This window comes from Schistocerca gregaria, chromosome 6 (assembly GCF_023897955.1).
Source record: "Schistocerca gregaria isolate iqSchGreg1 chromosome 6, iqSchGreg1.2, whole genome shotgun sequence".
Lineage (NCBI taxonomy): Eukaryota > Metazoa > Arthropoda > Insecta > Orthoptera > Acrididae > Schistocerca > Schistocerca gregaria.
In genome coordinates, this window is record NC_064925.1 from 216229636 (window position 1) to 216249513 (window position 19878).

The window sequence follows — 19878 nt, forward strand, 5'->3', positions numbered from 1 at the left end:
ACTTCATAGCAGCAAATGAAAATACCATAAAGCAAAATGTTTACAAGTCCATGTAGATCACACACACAGTTTCATTTTGGCAAAATATGTACTTTAAGTAAAACACAAAATTAAATGTGCAGTTAACATAAAAAGAAGATTAAATTTAGGCGAAATTATATATAAAACATAACAACATTTATTATTTTGTCCATTCACTAGAACTACTGTTGAAAAACTCTTTCAAGGAATATAGTGGATGTTGTTTCAAGTTCTGAGCAATTTTTTTCCGAAATAATTCAGGTGGCAGGGATTTAACTTCTGGAGGCAGTTGATTGTACATTTTTAGGGCGACTGTTGGAAAGCTGTCTTGTGTACTTGATAGACGACACCTTAGCACTTCAATGTTCCTCTTACAGCGAGTGTCATGATTATGTATTTCTTGTCTTATGCTAAAATTCCTTTGATTTTCTTTTATGTAAATGAGGCAGAAAAACACATACTGGCTAGAAACTACTGCCAAGCCTGGTGAAAATAGGCTGACAGTGGTCCAGTCTTTTGCTAGAGAATATGATGCTGATGGCTTTTTTTTGTAATAGCAACACATCTTTGCTGCCCGAGGAGTGTCCCCACAACAACAGTACATAGCTAATGTGGCTGTGGAAGAGTGCATGGTAGACTATTGTGAGAAACTGGTCAGTTATTACCTCTTCAGCTTCCTCAGGAGGTATATCACACGAGAAAATTTGGTGCATACATATGCAGTGTGATCATTCATGGAGAGTTTGCTGTCAATCTTGAAGCCCAGTAGTCTGGCAGTCTCCATGTTTTCTTGGTCTTCAATGTTGGTTAGAATACATATCAAATGTTGGGTTTTTCTTCATTGATCTTCATTTTGTTTATTATGAACCATTCTTTTATTTCTTCAAACATCAAATTTGATGCACCAAGAGCTTCTGCAGCTGTATGTCCTTTGGCAATAAGGGTAGCGTCATCTGCAAACTGCAACATTCGACTATTACAGCTCATATCTTTGACATATATGAGGAATAGGAGAGGTCCTAAGACTGATCCTTGGGGCACTCCATGTTCCAGTTTGTGTTCAAGAGAAGTTGCTCTGTGCACTGATACTACCTGCTTTCGGTTTTCCAAATAAGATTGGAGTGTTGATAGAACAACACCTCCTACACCTTATGATCTTAACTTGGCTGTTAGTGTTGTGTGTGAGATGCAGTCAAAGGCTTTGCTGAGATCACAGAGTGTCAGTGCCACACACACTCTCTCTCTCTCTTCAAATCTCTGTTGGATTGTTTTTAATAAGTCCAGTGTGGCTGTCACTGTTGATCTCCCTTTGCGGAATCTGTGCTGTGTGTTTTGGAATAAGTTGTTTTCCTCGAAGTAATTCAGTACCTGGCAGCGCATCACATACTCAGTAACTTGGGCTAGTATTGGTACCACTGAGATTGGTCTGAAGCTGGACACCTCACATGGATCCCCCTTCTTATATATTGGTACTGTGCGTGCCAGTTTAAGGAAGTCTGGGAAGACACCAGAAGAGAGACATTTGTTTATTGCTATGGCTAGTGTCTGAGCTAATTCTGCAATAATTTTCTTTAGCAGTGTGCAGGACATGCCATAGATGTCTACACTTTCTGAGTGTTTGTAGGAGTCCACAATTTTTATCATGTCTTCAGGGTGTACTTCCTTCCAGTTTTGAATACTGCAACTGTCTGCATTTCTTATGTTTGCTGTCGGATCTAGGTCAGAGTGTGGAATTTCACTCACTGTCTTTTCCACTATTCTAACAAAATATTCATTGAAGTCATCAGGGCTAGATGAATTTAAGCAGGAGGTAGTCTTCTTTCTGTTCTCATTTACAAGATTCCAGGCAGCTTTACAAGGATTTTGGGCCTCTTTAATGTAAGTATCATTATATTTCTTTTTTGCTTCCTCTACTGCCTTCCTATAAGCTTTTTTGGCTATTAGGTAGTTGCAGTGATGTAATTCTTTAGCTGGAATGTCTAAAGCTGATTTCATTGGCTCCTTGCACATTGTTACAGTACACTTCAATTTATTGAACTCGGCAGTGTACCATTGTTTCAAATTGATAACTTTCTGCCTGCCTTGTGATTTTTCCATAGGATTCTTCACTGATCTTACCAGAAACATGTCATCTAATATTGCTTTTAAGGTTTGGAACAGACATAAGGAAGAATCACTGCCTACTAACTCTGCAATTTTCTGCTGCCAGTTTACACAAGATAGAGCTGCTTGAGATCATTTAGTCTCTCTTCTTTAACAAATCTTCTTTTGAATGTGATAAACTAGACCACATAATCCATATTAGCTTTATTTATCATGTTTAGAGGCTTCTTTACACCCCATGTCATATGTTCAACAACTTTCTATAAGCAATCACATTTATGCAATAGGACAAATATTCTTGCGGTCATTAAACACTGACAACCTGATTATCATTACTTCTACAGTGTTGTGAAGCACTTTGAAAATTACCACTAAGAGATTAGTGCCTCAGATTTTGCTAGATTTATAGATTTTGACATTTATGTCATAATAGGGTGACCACATTTTATTGGCTCTGATCATTATGGGACTTAACATCTGAGGTCACCAGTCCCCTAGAACTCAGAACTACTTAAACCTAACTAACCTAAGGACTTCACACACATCCATGCCCGAGGCAGGATTCGAACCTGCGACCGTAGCAGTCTCGCGGTTCTGGACTGAAGCGCCTAGAACCACTCGGCCACCGTGGCTGGCGCACTTACAGAAGAAAGACTATAGGTCGACTGTAGTATTGACTGTAATATGAAAAGTTTTTGAAATCTGTTATGTAAGTGAAGACTACACATTGAGTTACTCACTCAGAAATCACATTAGAAAGTTGTCTGTTTGTGAGACCATGTTATGTTTTGTGTAAGAAAGATAAAATTCTACTACCATGTGTCGAAATTTGACAGTGGCAGGATCATGGTCTATTTATACTGTGCTTTATTGTTTTGTTGTATTATGATTAATAAAAGCCCTAGTTAAGTTATAAATACTTTGTACAAAATTACAGGGAGTCTTGTTCAGAGTTTGTGATTACAACATTTTCTCAATACTTCTGACATTAGTAAATGTACCACATATCCTAGCAGTGGTGTGAGAATTAAACTGAGACAGTATTTCTGGATATTACTTTGAACAACAAATTTGAAAACAGAGTTAATCATGTCTGCCTTCACATTGCTATCCCCAGTTTCACTTGTTGTGCCATCTATGAGTGTCTAGAGATTATCTTAGGTGCCATTGACAGCCTTAACATTTGAAAAGAATTTATTTGGGTTTTGTAAGATATCTTTCTTTAAGATTCTGTTACAGTATCATTGAAGGTTTCACACATTGCCCTTCTACAGCCAAACTCATTTCATTTGGTGTGTCTCTATTTATAGCCCTATGAAACAATCAGGAATCCAGGAAGGAATAACTACAGTCCAAGGTGGGATAACAACATTATTATGAAAAGGATAGATTGCTGTTCACTATATAGAGGAGACATTGAGTTGCAGACCCCTCCCGTCACCTACTACCTCCCACACTCCCGTTCTCTGGTCAGAAAAGCACACTCCCCTCGTGACTCAGTATCATCCAGGACTGGAGCAACTGAACTGAAACATATCCTGTGCCAGGGTTTTAACTATCTCTCTCCATGCCTTGGAATGAAGACTATTCTATCCACTATACTTCCCATTTCTCCTACACTCGTATTTCACTGTCCACTGAAAATATAGACTATTGATGTGCATCCTTATTCCAGCCCTGCTCCCAACCCCTTGCCTCATGGATCGAGTTCCACTAGGCATGGCCGGAACCTCAATAAGTATGGGAAAGGGAGGACCTCTACTGTTCCTTCTTTATATTGATGATATAAATGACTTTATTAAACTGGGAAAACTAATCTTATTTTCTGATGACACTAGCACATTAACAGCTGCCTACAAAATATCATTGGAAGTTGCAATAGATACTGTAATGTCCCAAAGTACTAGCTGGTTTCAAAAAAATAAAATAATAATAAATAAAGAAAAAACTGTCTTTATGAATTTCCACTCTTCTCCACATGTGCAAAACTTTGTTTCAGTACCATACTTTGAAAATACGTTACTGAACTCAATTACTGACACTAAGGTTCTAGGCCTATGGGTACAAGATAATTTAAAATGGGACTGTCATATAAAAGAACTTGAGAAAAAACTTTCAAAAACTTGTTATTCTCTGCGTGTGTTAAATAAAAGTGCAAGCAAGTCAACAGTTATTCATGCATATTATGCATACTTCCATGCACTACTTCGATATGGGCTAATCTTCTGGAGAAATTCAGCCACCAACATAAAGATCTTTAGGATGCAGAAAAGAGCAATCAGGGCTATTTGCAATCTAAGAAAACTGGAAACATGTAGGCTACATTTCATCCAGATGAAAATAATGAGCCTACCGAGCCTTTACATATATGAGTGTATCCAGTTCACAAATGAGTATCTTTTAAACCAAACTGGACATCTTCAACAAAATAAGCATATACACAGTCACAACACAAGAAACGCAAATAATATCCACATGTCACAGTGTAGAACAGCACTGTAACAAAAAAGTGTATCACAGATAACAGTTCAGCTATATAAAAGCCTACCCAGTGATTTAAAATTGCAGCAACATAAAATTGGTTTGAAACATAATCTTAAGTCATTTCTAGTGGAAAAATGTGTTTACTCTGTAAAAGAATTTTTAATTACAAAAAATAGCCTTGTAAACAATGATTATGTAATAATGGTTAAATTCAAATTGATATATTTGTCACTTGTAATTTATGATTGTTATCTGTAATTAGTTTTGTCATGCGCTCTCTCTCTCTCTCTCTCTGTGTGTGTGTGTGTGTGTGTGTGTGTGTGTGTGTGTGTGTTTTTCTGCTTCTTTCGCAATTTTGACTTGTTCTATATTCAATGTACTGTTTAAGTATGTAATGAATCAAATGGACCAATAAATAAAATAAAATAAAAAAGTTCACAACTATGGATAAGCAAATCATTTGAAACAATGTTGTATCTTATCGTTATTTGTCTTATAAAGAAAGTAATAGTCATAACATTTTGAGTATAAGAATTAACAAATATCATACATGAGAAGTATCTTGAAGTTGTCATTGTCTGCACAACACACATGTTCTCATCCTATTGTAGATAGTGTTTTCTATTCATGAAAAGTAAAGTCATCAGTAATGTTGGAACATCATCACTGTTTGCCATGTGATAGTAATGTTATTTCAACAGCTTACAAATCACCAGAAGTTCACTGTGATGAATTGTTATATTATTGACATATTGGTTATTCTGAATAATGTTTAAATTTAATGTATTCAGTTCTCTTGTGTAGTTTATGCTTTTGTCATTATATAGAGTAAGAAAAACTGCTATGTACATATCCACACAGATAATATAAATGAAATAATTCTTGTGGCTGATGATAATTAGTAACAATTCAAACTGGGAGTCATAACAACGATTTTCAAATCAGCTGAGGGTGATGAAATATGAGGTTTGACAAGTATCTGCAAGCTTTGGAGCACCAACTGCTGAAACTATTTCTTGTTGGCAGGTTGTGTAGATGATGTGAGATTAGATGGCAGAGCCCTTCCATTGCCTCCATCATCCAATGTGACACAGTGGGGACAAGTAACAATGGCTCTTAATCTTGAGAATGGTTGTGGATTTTCCTCTGGTTGCAACTTCATAATTTGCACAGAACCAGTGAAGTGTAGTGATAAATTGAAGCAAACTAATTGCATGTAAGTGATTTTCTTTTACAATTATTTCATTGTCATGTAAACTACTCCACATGCTCATTATCTTTTTGGTATTGAGTGTTTTTTATATATCATAAGAGTTGCTGTCTGTGGTTGTCCCAAAGCGGTGTGTGTGTGTGTGTGTGTGTGTGTGTGTGTGTGTTTGAGAGAGAGAGAGAGAGAGAGAGAGAGAGAAGATACTTTCAAAATGAGAAACTAGGTATTATTTTACTCACTTAATATAGTAATGTAAAATACAAACAATGCCATATTTTATAATGTTGTCTATGAAATTCCCTTTAAGTCATGAGTCTCATGTTCTGTCTCTTTGAATTCAGAAAAGAACTTCTTTGATCTGACATCCATTCACTTGGATCCATGTGCTTTCAACCACCATTTCATTTTCACAACAGTCATGTTACATTTTCCTCTCCAATTTGTTCCCTACTCAATTTATTTGTTTTCCTGTATCTCCGAGTAATTCCTGTCATTCACCTCTTTATTGCTTACCCAGTTTTTTGAATGGTTATTGAATTGGAGGACAATGTGTCACTGTAGTTACTCAGACTAGTAATATTGGGTGGCTATAGTTAAACTTCCCATATTTAACTAGTTATAACAAGAAAACTAATTACCGTATGAGTACCAAACTTTTTACCATTAATGTAAAGGACATGAGGAAAAGAAATAATGCAGAATCAATTCAAATGAATCACTTTTAATGTGCTGCTTTGGTACATCATACCATTACAACCTGTACCATTACTGCCCCAATGGAGCTCAATATGGCGGCCATCAATATCCAGAAGTGTCTGAAAGTGCAAGAAAGCATTCTGCACAGTGAACAAAGCATGTCCGTAGGTACGCTGGCTACCTCTCTTGATATGCTGCACTTCAGATCAGCACATGTGTGAGTGTTCTCTTGGCAAACCCTGTCCTTCTGGTAGCCCCACAACTAGAAATCACAGGGCTTGAGATCAGGTGATTGTGCTGGCCAAGTATTTGGAAACCAGAATGAAATTTTCACTCTGCAGTGGAGTGTGCACTGATATGAAACTTCCTGGCAGATTAAAACTATGTGCCAGATCGAGACTTGATCTTGTGACCTATGCCTTTCACGGTCAACTGCTCTACTGACTGAGTTACCCAATCATGACTCATGACCCATCCTCACAGCTTTACTTCTGTCAGTACCTCATCTCCTACCTTACAAGCTCTCCTGCAACCTGGCAGAACGAGCAATGTGAAGTTTTTTTTTTTTTAAATTACCACTACCACTACCAGTCACAAACTTTGTTAAGTATTGTATTATTTATTTATTTTGTGATTTGTTTCGAGGGAATACTTCATCTTCAGGCTAAATGGCATTACAAAAACAATTTCACAATAAGATCATACTGATCTTTTCATAAATGCTGTGGTTATCCTGTGGAAGAAGAGAAAACTTAGTAAGAGCCAATGTGACTTTGGAAGCTGGAATGATGTTTGCATGAAAATGTTTTGTAACAATCACTCCCTTTGTTCTTCTGGCATGGCAGTCTCGTTGTGATGAGCTGAGGTGTTTCCGTTTCCGTGGCTCTCACCTCAGCACATCACAAGTTACTTTTTCACCATCTGTATAAGGTTTATCAACTTTATTCTGTATTTAACTTTCCTACCTTGGTGATTGACACAGATATAATGAATGGAAAATCCAGGATGGAATAATGACAATATTATGAAAAGAATTTATTGCTACTCACCATATAGCAGAGGTGTTGAGTCCCAGACAGGCACAACAAAAAGACTGTCAAACAAGTAAGCTTTCAGCCATAAAGGACTTCATCGGAATTAGACAACGTACACACAAATCCAGGATATGCAATATGCACCCACATGGTATCATCCTATACCAACTTATTCATGGCCATCTAGAAAAATTCTTTCTAACCACGCAGAATCCCAAACCCTTCACCTGGTTCAGATTCATTGACATCTAGATAACCTGGATTAAGGGTGAGGATGCCCTATCCACATTCCTACAGAACCTCAACACCTTCTCCCCCCATTCACTTCACCTGATCTTCCTCAACCCTACAAGTCACCTTCCTCATTGTTGGCCTCCACTGCCAACCTTTAGAGAAACAGACCTCCCATGCCTTACCTCTCGTCACCACACACCTCTGATGTCCCACCATCCAGCTGCAGATGAGCATTCCCCTTATGACTCAGTACCACCCAGGACTAGAGCATCTGAATCACATTCTCTGCCAGAGTTTTCACTACCTATCGTCATGCTCTGAAATGAGGAGTGTCCTAAACAATATCCTTACCACCCCTCCCACAGTGGTATTCTGCCACCCACCGGACCTACACAATACCCTTGTCCATCCCTTGCCCAGCCCCTTCTCCCAAGCCTGTGCCTCATGGCTCATACCCCTGTAATAGACCTAGATGCAAGATCTGTCCCATACATACTCTCACAACAACCTACTGCAATCCAGATGCAAGCAACACCTGTCCCATCACAGGCTGGGCTACCTGTGGAATCAGTCATGTGATCTACAAGCTAAGCTGTGCTGCATCCTACTTGAGCATGACAACAAGAAAGCTGTCTTTCTGCATGAATGGCCACTGACGAACTGTGGCCAAGAAACAGCTTAACCACCCAGTCGCTGAGCACGCTGCCCAACACAATGTTCTTCATTTTAATGACTGCTTCACAGCCTGTGCCATCTGGATCCTTTCTACCAACACCAGATTTTCTGAATTGTGAAGGTGAGCTCCTTTCCTGTAGTATATCCTATGTTCCTGTAACTCTCCTGGCCTCAACCCTCGTTGGTCACTGCCCACTCCAGCACTAAACAGCCCTCTATTCCACCAATTCACCCACAGTCTTTTTAACTCTTCCTTTTTCCTTTTCCAGTGCCCCCCCCCCCCCTCCACACACCCCATCAGCCCCGCCCCCCTCTGCCCACTGTTTAACCTTCTGACTGTACCTAGCTGCCCTAACCTCTCTCCACCTCGTTTCTTATATGCTCCCACAAGCAGCACTTTACTGTTCCCCATCCTTACTCTGCTATCCCTCCCCCTCCCCAACCCAACATCCTCCTTACCCCCACTACCCAGAATGCTTCTTTTATCATGCACTGCTGCTCGCAGTCTGGCCTTGGCAGCCAGACACTTGGTCAAGTGTGTGTGACTTGCATTTATGTGATGTATGTTGTCTAATTCCAGTGAAGGCCTATTTGGCCAAAAGCTTAGTTGTTTGGCAGCCATTTTGTTGGGCCTGTCTGGGACTCGACATCTCTGCCATATGGTGAGAAGCAGTCTATCCTTTTCATAATATTTTCAGATAAACTGAAAGATAAGACTAGTAGTAACTTACATGTGGAATGATGATTCCAGAGCCAAACACCTTATTTAGAACATTGGTGTCACATCTTACACCTGAATTGTTCAGAATATTACATCGAAGCATCAAGAAAATATCAAATGATTTTATCCAAATAATTCAGTGCCACACAGGGAAGTCACTGGATATTAACAGAGCTAAATATTTCATTTGATATTGCAGAGACTCAACTACATTATACATTTTTACAAATTATTTGTTCCTTTGGCAAATCCAAACATCTCACACTGTACAGTGCATAGAGAAGAGTTGTGTTCTGACACTAACATGAAGAAGTAGCAAAAGTGTACAGTAAATACACAATGATTTGGAACAAGGAAGAATAGGAAAATTCTACCAACCAGTGTGATGATAACCATGATAGGAATTTATGTGTTATTGTCGAATTTGATAGTCAGGTATTTCACAGCTAAAGATTTATATGGTACTATGTTCATCAGCTAAGTTATGAACAAACATTTCCACTTTAACAATATAATTATATTAGAGAAGGGAAGTTGCTACACACCATATAGTGGAGATGCTGAGTCACGATAAGCACAACAAAAAGATTCACACAATTATAGCTTTCGGCCATTAAGGACTTTGTCAGGAGTAGACTCTCTCTCTCTCTCTCTCTCTCTCTCTCTCTCTCTCTCTCTCTCTCTCTCAAGCCAAACGAAACTTGCACAAATGTCTGCAGTCTCAGATAACTGAAACCACACTGCAAGCAGCAGCACCAGTGCATGATGGAAGTGGCGACTTGGTGGGGGTAACGAGGCGGCTGGGGTGGGGAGGGGAAGGGATAGTATGGTGGCGGACAGTGAAGTGATACAGTTTTGACGGAGGGAAGGAGAGAAAAGGGGGGGGGGAGAGAGAGAGAGAAATAAAAAGAAATTAAAAGACTGAGTATGGGGGTGAAATGATGGCTGTGTAGTGCTGGAATGAGAACAGGAATGGGGCAGAATGGGTGAGGACAGTGACTAGCAAAAGTTGAGACCAGGAGGGTTAAGGAATGTCAGATGTATTGCAGGGAAGGATCCATATGGCACAGGCTGTCAAGCAGTCATTGAGATGATGGATATCGTGGCCATTCATGTGGACAGGCAGCTTGTTGGTTGTCATGCCTACATAGAATGCAGCACAGTGGTTGCAGCTTAGCTTGTAAATCACATGACTGGTTTCACAGGTAGCCCACCCTTTGATGGGATAGGTGATGTTAGTGACTGGACTGGAGTACTTGGTGGTAGGAGGATGTATGGGACAGGTCTTGTGTCTAGATCTGTTACAGGGTATGAGCCATGAGGTAAGGGATTGGGAGCAGGGTATGTGTAAGGATGGATGAGTACATTGTGAAGGTTCAGTGGACGGAAGAATACCACTGTAGGAGGGTTGGGAAACATAGTGGGCAGGACATTTCTCATTTCAGGGCACGACGAGAGGTAATTGAAACCCTGGCAGAGAATGTAGTCAGCTGCTCCAGTCCTGGGTGGTACTGAGTTACAAGGGAAATGCTTCTCTGTGGCTGGACTGTGGGACTTTGGGAGGTGGTGGGAGTCTGGAAAGATAAGCACGAGAGATTTGTTTTTGTACAAGGCTGGGAGGATAATTACGGTTAATGAAGGGTTCAGTGAGACCCTGGTGTATTTTGAGAGGGGCTGCTCATTACTTCAGATGCAACAAGCATGTGTGGCTAGGCTGTATGGAGGGGACTGCTTGGAATTGAATGGGTGGCAGGTATTGCTGGTTGTTAGTAGGTTTGATATGGACAGATGTACTGATGTAGCCATCTCTGAGGTGGAGGTCAACATCTGGGAATGTTGCTTGTTGGGTTGAGTAGGACTAAATGAAGCAAATGGGGGAGAAGTTGTTGAGGTTCTGGAGGAATCTGGATAGGGTGTCCTCATCTTTTTGTTATGCCTAGTGTGACTCAGCATCTTGGCTATATGGTGTGTAGCAACTTTCCTTGTCTAATATTGTTACATTCCATCCTGGATTTTTAATTAACAATATAATTCATATATACAAGTATCATATAATCATTTGGTGTTTACTAATTAGTTGTTTTTAATGTAATGTCATGAAAACTGATTTTTATCGAAACTTTTTTTGAAAATTTTTTTCTTTTTTTCCGAAACTTTTTTCGAGAAAATTTTTCGAAATTTTCCTGAATTTCCCCACCCTTTAACGTGTTTTGGAGACAACACAACTACCTAACCTTTGCACCCATTGTTGTTCACCAACCTAAGTTCAGCACAAGATCAACATAGCTCATCTCAAACCAACACTTTTCCGACTTTTTTCACACCTTTATCTCTCCCTATATATATATATATATATATATATATATATATATATATATATATATATATATATATATATATATATATATATATATATATTACCCTTTCCACCTACTAATACCATGTCAACCTCAGAACATCCCTACAACGACCCCATTAAATTTTATTTACATTCCCTCCGCAAACATGCCTTCACCTTAGCCAGATTACGCTCCCATATTTTATTTACTCAGGCTTGTCTGACATTTGGCATTACCCCCAAAGGCCTCACACTTAAAGTTCCCATCTCTGGCTGCAATCCTTCTTTCCATCAGTCCTTATACCAGTTCCAAATAGCACAATCCATAGCCCTCACCCGCCTAATCCTTCACCTATACATCGACTTGGCCAATGAACACACCCGTCAACTCCTATCCCAAATCAAAATCCTCAGTCTTTCCTCTCTCACATCCACACTCGCTGTTCATAGCATCCTCCTACAGGCCAACTGCTAATTAGAACAACATGCCACCCTCCACCTCAAAAAACTATCCAATCTCCTAGTTTTCCACCTCCGGAAAGGCCTTTCCAACAAACCTCAACCTCCTCTCATTGCACACAGACCCAGTCTCTCCCATCTACTCAATCTCCCACTTCCAGCTCCACTCCCCCCAACACCTCAAAATTCTAGTCAACACAATCTAGAACCACAACACCCCAATTCATTAGTTAACCTTTCCTCCAAACCCCTCTCGCAATCCGAAACCTCTGTCCTATCCAAAGGTCTCACTTTCAGCCCCACCCCCAGGTTCAACCAAACTGCCCTTGTCAAAGATTTACTGTCCTACACTCGTAGTCTCTGCTGGAAATATCACTTTGCCACAAAGAAAAATAATCCTGATCCCACTCCTAATGATCCAACTCCCCAAGACACTATCCAAATTGAACCCTTCCTGGAACAGTTCCGTCCTCCATCACAGCGGGACCCACCTCCTCTTCCTCAAATCACTCTCTCCAAACCTTCCAGGAATTTCTCACTTCCAGCCTTGCCTCTTAATCTTTCTTGAAAAACCTTCATCCTACTCCCAACGTCACCACAGCAGAAGCCCAGGCTACCCGTGATCTGAAAGCTGACCGATCCATCATCATTCTTCCGGCTGACAAGGGTTCCATGACCGTGGTACTTGATCGTCGGGAGTATGTGGCTGAGGGACTGCGTCAGCTTTCAGACAACTCTACATACAAAGTTTGCCAAGGTAATGCCATTCCTGATGTCCAGGTGGAGCTACAAGGAATCCTCAGAACCTTAGGCCCCCTACAAAACCTTTCACCTGACTCCATCAAACTCCTGACCCCACAGACACCTCACACTCCTACCTTCTACCTACTTCCTAAAATTCATAAAGCCAAACATCCTGGCCGCCCCATTGTAGCTGTTTACCAAGCCCCCACAGAACGTATCTCTGCCTACGTAGATCAACACCTGCAACCCATTATATGCAGTCTCCCATCCTTCATCAAAGACACCAACCACTTTCTCGAATGCCTGGAATCTGTACCTAGTCTGTTACCCCCGGAAACCATCCTTGTAACCATTGATGCTACTTCCCTATACACAAATATCCAGCACGTCCAGGGCCTCGCTGCAATGGAGCACTTCCTTTCACGCCGATCACCTGCCACCCAACCTAAAACCTCTTTCCTCGTCACCTTAGCCAGCTTCATCCTGAGCCACAACTTCTTCACTTTTGAAGGCCAGACATACCAACAATTAAAGGGAACAGCCATGGGTACCAGGATGGCCCCCTCGTATGCCAACCTATTTATGGGTCGCTTAGAGGAAGCCTTCTTGGTTACCCAAGCCTGCCAACCCAAAGTTTGGTACAGATTTATTGATGACACCTTCATGATCTGGACTCACAGTGAAGAACAACTCCAGAATTTCCTCTCCAACCTCAACTCCTTTGGTTCCGTCAGATTCACCTGGTCCTACTCCAAATCCCATGCCACTTTCCTTGACGTTGACCTCTATCTGTCCAATGGCCAGCTTCACACATCCGTCCACATCAAACCCACCAACAAGCAACAGTACCTCCATTATGACAGCTGGCACCCATTCCATATCAAACGGTCCCTTCCCTACACCCTAGGCCTTCATGGCAAACGAATCTGCTTCAGTCCTGAATCCCTCGACCAATACACCAATAACCTGAAAACAGCTTTCGCATCCCGCAACTACCCTCTATAACATTTCAGCTCCTCAACACCAAATTAAAACGTTGCATTAGGAGGTGTCTGCTTTGTGCAAAAGGTCTTGAGTTCATATTGACGACAACAAGTAATTCTTAATTACAGACGTTTATTTACAAACAGAACTGACAGACTTCACAGACTCAACAACCGACTCTCCGAGCCAACTGCACTGCATATCCCAACTGGCAACTGACAACTCCTAGGCGTATTAATATCTTTCCAAACAATGAGAGTTTTTGACAATGTTTTGTTTACAATACGATAGCAATTCACGACTTAAAACTAAATTAGACATTACAGAATTTTAGTACAGATTAAAGTAAGTAAAAGGATCAGTACATATAAATTGTTACAAGCATAATTTCCAAATAGATTTTATAACATTTTTCTACCAGCTTCTGGATAACCTTCACCAGATTTGTACCGATGTTTACAGAAATATCTTGACATTTGATTCTGGATATTTCTTGAGTGATTTAGAACAACTATTTATATGTAAAATGATTTAAATCGTGTTTCAAAACGTAAATAAATCTTTTTAGCAATATATCTTGATACAAATCGTGTTTCGAAATTAGGTTATGAAACAGTTTTCACAAGTTTTCGTATTTTTGCGATCATAATATAGAATTTCTCCATAGAAAGTTCCAGAAATGTGCATTAAACGTTCATATACAGACTTTCTCTTTAGCTGGTGAGTTTTTAAAAGTATCTTGTCCATATTATACGAAATAATTTAGCTCAAAACTGATGATTTATACAATTAATCAGAGCTACAGCAAACAGTGAGTCTTTCTTTTACAAAATGAAATATAATTACAAAATTGAATGGAAATAGGTTACTAACACTAATATATATTTACATTAATTCTATTTTTGTTCTTTCTGTGCAAAATGTCCTAATATTGACACAGTACAATATTTAAACATCACCAAAGTTTCCCTTTACATTTTGCATATCTGTATCGACATCCCCTAAAAGTCTACAGTATCGAATACTTCAATATGTCCCAATATGTCCTGTAATGTTACACCTCCCAACCTGGTACAGAAGCAGATAACCAGAGCTACTTCCTCATCCCCTCAAACCCAGAACCTCTCACAGAAGAACCCCAAAAGTGCCCCACTTGTGGCAGGATACTTACCGGGACTGGATCAGACTCTGAATGTGGCTCTCCAGCAGGGATACGACTTCCTAAAATACTGCCCTGAAATGAGATCCATCCTTCATGAAATCCTCCCCACTCCACCAAGAGTGTCTTTCCACCATCCACCTAACCTTTGTAACCTCTTGGTTCATCCCTATGAAATCCCCAAACCACCTCCCTACCCTCTGGCTCCTACCCTTGCAACCGCCACCAGTGTAAAACCTGTCCTATGTACCCTCCCACCACCACCTACTCCAGTCCTGTAACCCGGAAGGTGTACACGATCAAAGGCAGAGCCACGTGTGAATGCACCCACGTGATTTACCAACTGACCTGCCTACACTGTGACGCTTTCTATGTGGGAATGACCAGCAACAAACTGTCCATTTGCATGAATGGACACAGGCAGATAGTGTTTGTTGGTAATGAGGATCACTCTGTGGCTAAACATGCCTTGGTGCTCAGCCAGCACATCTTGGCACAGTGTTACACCGTCCGAGTTATCTGGATACTTCCCACCAACACCAAACTATCCGAACTCCAGAGATGGGAACTTGCCCTTCAATATATCCTCTCTTCTCTTTATCCACCAGGCCTCAATCTCCGCTAATTTCAAGCTGCCGCCACTCATACCTCACCTGTCATTCAACATCATCTTTGCCTCCACACTTCCGCCTTGACTTAAATCTCTGCCCATACTCTTTGCCTTTAAATATGTCTGCTTGGGTCTGTGTATGTATGGATGGATATGTGTGTGTGTGTGTGTGTGTGTGTGTGTGTGTGTGTGTGTGTGTGTATGTGTGTGTGTGTGTGTGTGTGTGTGCGCGAGTATGGACCTATCCTTTTTTCCCCCTAAGGTAAGTCTTTCCGCTCCTGGGATTAGAATGACTCCTTACCCTCTCCCTTAAAACCCACATCCTTTCATCTTTCCTTTTTCTTCCCTCTTTCCTGACGAAGCAACCACCGGTTGCGAAAGCTCATAATTCTGTGTGTGTGTTTGTGTGTCTTATTCATTGTGCCTATTTACCAGCACTTTCCCGTTTGGTAAGCCTTGGAATCTTTGTTTTTAATAACAAAGATTCCAAGACTTACCAAGCGGGAAAGTGCCGGCAGACAGATGTCTGCTTGTGTCTGTGTATGTGCAGATGGATATGTGTGTGTGTGTGTGTGTGTGTGTGTGTGTGTGCGAGTGTACACATGTCCTTTTTCTCCCCCTAAGGGAAGTCTTTCCGCTCCCGGGATTGGAATGACTCCTTACCCTCTGCCTTAAAACCCACATCCTTTCGACTTTCCCTCTCCTTCCTGAAGAAGCAACCATCGGTTGCGAAAGCTAATAATTCTGTGTGTGTGTTTGTGTGTTTTGTTCATTGTGCCTGTCTGCCGGCGCTTTTCCGCTTGGTAAGTCTTGGAATCTTTGTTTTTAATATATTTTTCCCATGTGGAAGTTTCTTTAATATTACATCTTGCTACATACTACAAGTTTTTAAACTTATCATTGAGTTTACATATAAGCCAGTCATCCAGGTTCTTGGCCACTAAACATGTGCTATATTCTTAGGACACAGGAAATTCTTAACAAGTTTTATTCTATTTGTGTTATTATTGTTGTTGTTGTTGTTAAATGAAAATAAAATCTGGACATGAAAATCATGCATGACATAGGTTCATTACACATCTTGTGATGCTAGTTTAACATTTGTTATTCTGGATTTCTGTGTCAATACTGGTATTTCAGTGTCTGCTAAATATAATTAAACTTATGCTCTTGGTCATCTGGATATGGTACATGCTTTTAAATTGTACTGTGATGTGTCCTCCTCCTGATCATAAGTTCTTGTAATTATTTAGATGTTCATCTTTCCAATATTTTATTCACACTTCTTTCTAAATTACCCTTCTGACAAAGAAAAGTATCTTAATTTTTCATAGTTTTCATGTTAGTCAGTCCCTTTGAAACTGAGTAAGAGAAAAGTAGGAAATTTAGGGTCTAACACCAATCTGATGTAGAGGTTATTAACAACAGAGCTCAAGCTTAGATTTGGGGAAGAAACGAGAACAAAATCAGCGTATGCTTTGTAAGGAACCATCTTGGCATCTGCCTTAAAGGTAAAACTAACCTTGGATGATCAGATCGGAATTTTAACTAGAAGTGGGTCCACCACATTACCTTCCCACTTGGCCAGCTGTTTAGTATTTTGTGACCGATGAAGATTTTAATGGATAATTACTGAGTGAGAAAAGTGGAGACAGAATTGCTTGATGTACTGATATAGTTATTGCTCAGATGTAGTTCAAGCATTATTTTTTGTCTTAAGTTGTGCAAGTTCCATGTTACTGTTAATATCTCTATATCTAGTTTTATGTCTTAAGGTGCAGTGATGAAAAAGTACTGGCTACCAAAAGTAAAGACTGTGCTACAGAGACCTGTGAAAGAAAGTCTTGCATTGGTTCAGATGAATGCTTGTACCAGAACACAAAATTTCACTACAACTGTCAGTGTCCAGATGGTGAAACAGGCATGAACTGCAAGTTTTTGGGAGACAAATCTGCCTTCAGTCTCACGGCCTGGAGTTTGACAGCCTTGTTACTAATCAGTGTCTTAATTCTTGGTGAGAGTGGAACCATAATTAGCAATAATGATGATTTTTAATATATATTATTTATTATTTCTGTCTTAATATAATTTATAACTACAGTTTACAAGGTATTGTTCACACTTCTTAACTGTTGTACAAAAATGTTTATTCTAGGCAGACAATCATTGATTTGGAAGGTGGTTGTTGAATGTCTTGCCTTCAAAGGCAGGCTGGCCCCACCCTTAACCTGTTGTCCACAACCAGATCTCCCATCCCATAACTCCAAATGTTGTTAACACTCCACACACACACTCATCAAACAGCCACAAAACAGCATCCCACCTCTCCTGAGAGCAGTTTAAGGTAACTTGGGACCCAAGTACAAGTGTAATAAATTTTTGCTTCACCAATTTAATCATTGTCTGACAACATAATAAGCAATCAAGACTAGAAAACTACTCACCACGGTCCATGTTTTATTAGCTCCAGTCACATATCAAAAGAAAAAAGTGGTGTTTGCAGCAGTACATAGTTTAACATCACCCTGTGTTGTGCATTTCATCCCAATCAGAAAATTATTAACCATCTGAATTGATCTTGCAGCAAAATTTCAAAACTCCTACTGTCTCAGCATAGTTTTCAGTTTGCTACTCATATTGTTTTGGCACTGGGGTGCTGCATAACCATTTCCACTTCTGTTAAGCTTTACACAAAAAATATGGGAAACACATCCGCATTACATAATGCAGTCTCTTACTTAATGTCCATATATAACAAAAAATTGAAATATTTATTCCCACATTGTTTGATCTGTGTCATAGATTAGACAACATTAGAATTATTTTGTAGGAGAAGGTGTAGCATATTTGCAGATAAACACTACGTATTTTTGCAAAGTTGGTTTCAGTGCCAGGGCTGCTTCCTGTGTTCCGGTGTAACCTCTTAAAAATATTTTGTCCAGGATTCATTTAAATGAAAATTCACCGGAATGTTGAGCTGCTGTTAACCATTTTCTTCTTTTATTTCAGCTTTCTCTAAACACATTTTACAATTTTACAATAACATAAACAACATGTCTTTAAAAGTAATAAATTTTTGACAATGTAATGTAGCTCGACAGGTAAAAAAAATCTACTCACCATGTAGCAGCAGGAGAACACACACACACACACACACACACACACACACACACACACACACACATAAGGTTTTACATGTAGAAGCTTTCAGAGCTAGTGGCTCTTTCTTCCAACAGAACTGTTGAAGGGGAAGGAAGAGAGGTGAAGAAAAATGACTGGAGAAGTTTAGACAAAGGGGTAGAGTTTGGAAAAGTCATTCAGAACCCTGGGTCAGGGGAGACTTACTGGACATGATGAAAAGGAAAGAATGATTGTCGGGAACTACACCAGATGAGATTTGAAAATTTGTGAGCTTAAAGGTGGTAGGCAGGGTAATATTGAAGACAGATCTTACTGCTAAAACATTGTGCACAAGTTAATAAGAGTGAGAAGCTAAATGCATTGTGTGTTACAGAGGTGGGAAGGGTATGGCAAAAAATAGATTGGTCAGAAAATGAAAGACATAGAAACCTAGAATGGAGTGAAGAAATGCTGAGGGAGAAATTATTGTAAATTAAAAAGAGGTGGGTAGTGAGAACCAAGGACATGTTGTAGGGCTAGTGTCCACTTGCAGAGTTCTGAGAAACTGGTGTCTGGGGGAAGAATCCAGGTGACACTTGTGGTGAAACAGCCACCGAGGTCATTACTGACATGTTGTAGAGCATGCTCTGCCACAGGATATTGTGTGTTGCTGGCCTATGCCCATTCATCCTAACTGGTAACTTAGTGGTGGTAATGCCAACGTAAAAGGCCAAACAGTGTTTATGGAGCAGCTAGTGTGTGTCGTGTCATTTCACAAGTTGCTTTCCCTTTGATAGTATATGTTTTGCCAGTTACAGGGCTGGTATATGTGTGGTAGAAGGGTGCATAGGGCAAGCCTTGCAATGGGAATGGTCACAGTGGTAGGAGCCATAGGTTAGGAATATGGATGCAGAAGGAGCATAGGGTCTGAAAAAGATATTGCAGAGATTGGGAGGGCGATGAAAATCAATTCTAAGTGTCGTGATCAAAATCTCAGACAGAATGGATTTCATTTCAGGACATCATGTAAGGAAGTCATGGCCTTGTTCAAGTATCTATAATCAACTGTAATCACAGTCAAGACCACGATCATACTGAGTGACAAGCGGTGTGCTCCAGTGTTTTCAGGAGTGATCAGCAGTACCAGGACTGGATGTGGTGGCCTAGAAAATCTGTGTTTGAACTAGGCTGGTAAGGTAATTACATCTAGTGAAGGCTGAGGTGAGAATTATGGTGTATTGCTGTAAAGAGTCTGCATCTGAACAAATACATTTGCCTTAATTCAT

General features: G+C 40.1%; 1 protein-coding gene across 1 annotated transcript in view; it reads left to right on the forward strand.

The window, feature by feature from the left end:
- LOC126277891 (putative neural-cadherin 2) overlaps positions 1 to 19878 on the forward strand; it is an 87669-nt gene that overhangs the window by 28604 nt on the left and 39187 nt on the right. The window contains exons 5-6 of the mRNA XM_049977443.1: positions 5635 to 5824; positions 17248 to 17486. Coding sequence (XP_049833400.1) covers positions 5635 to 5824; positions 17248 to 17486 — 429 coding nt within the window. The remainder of the gene's footprint in view (positions 1 to 5634; positions 5825 to 17247; positions 17487 to 19878) is intronic.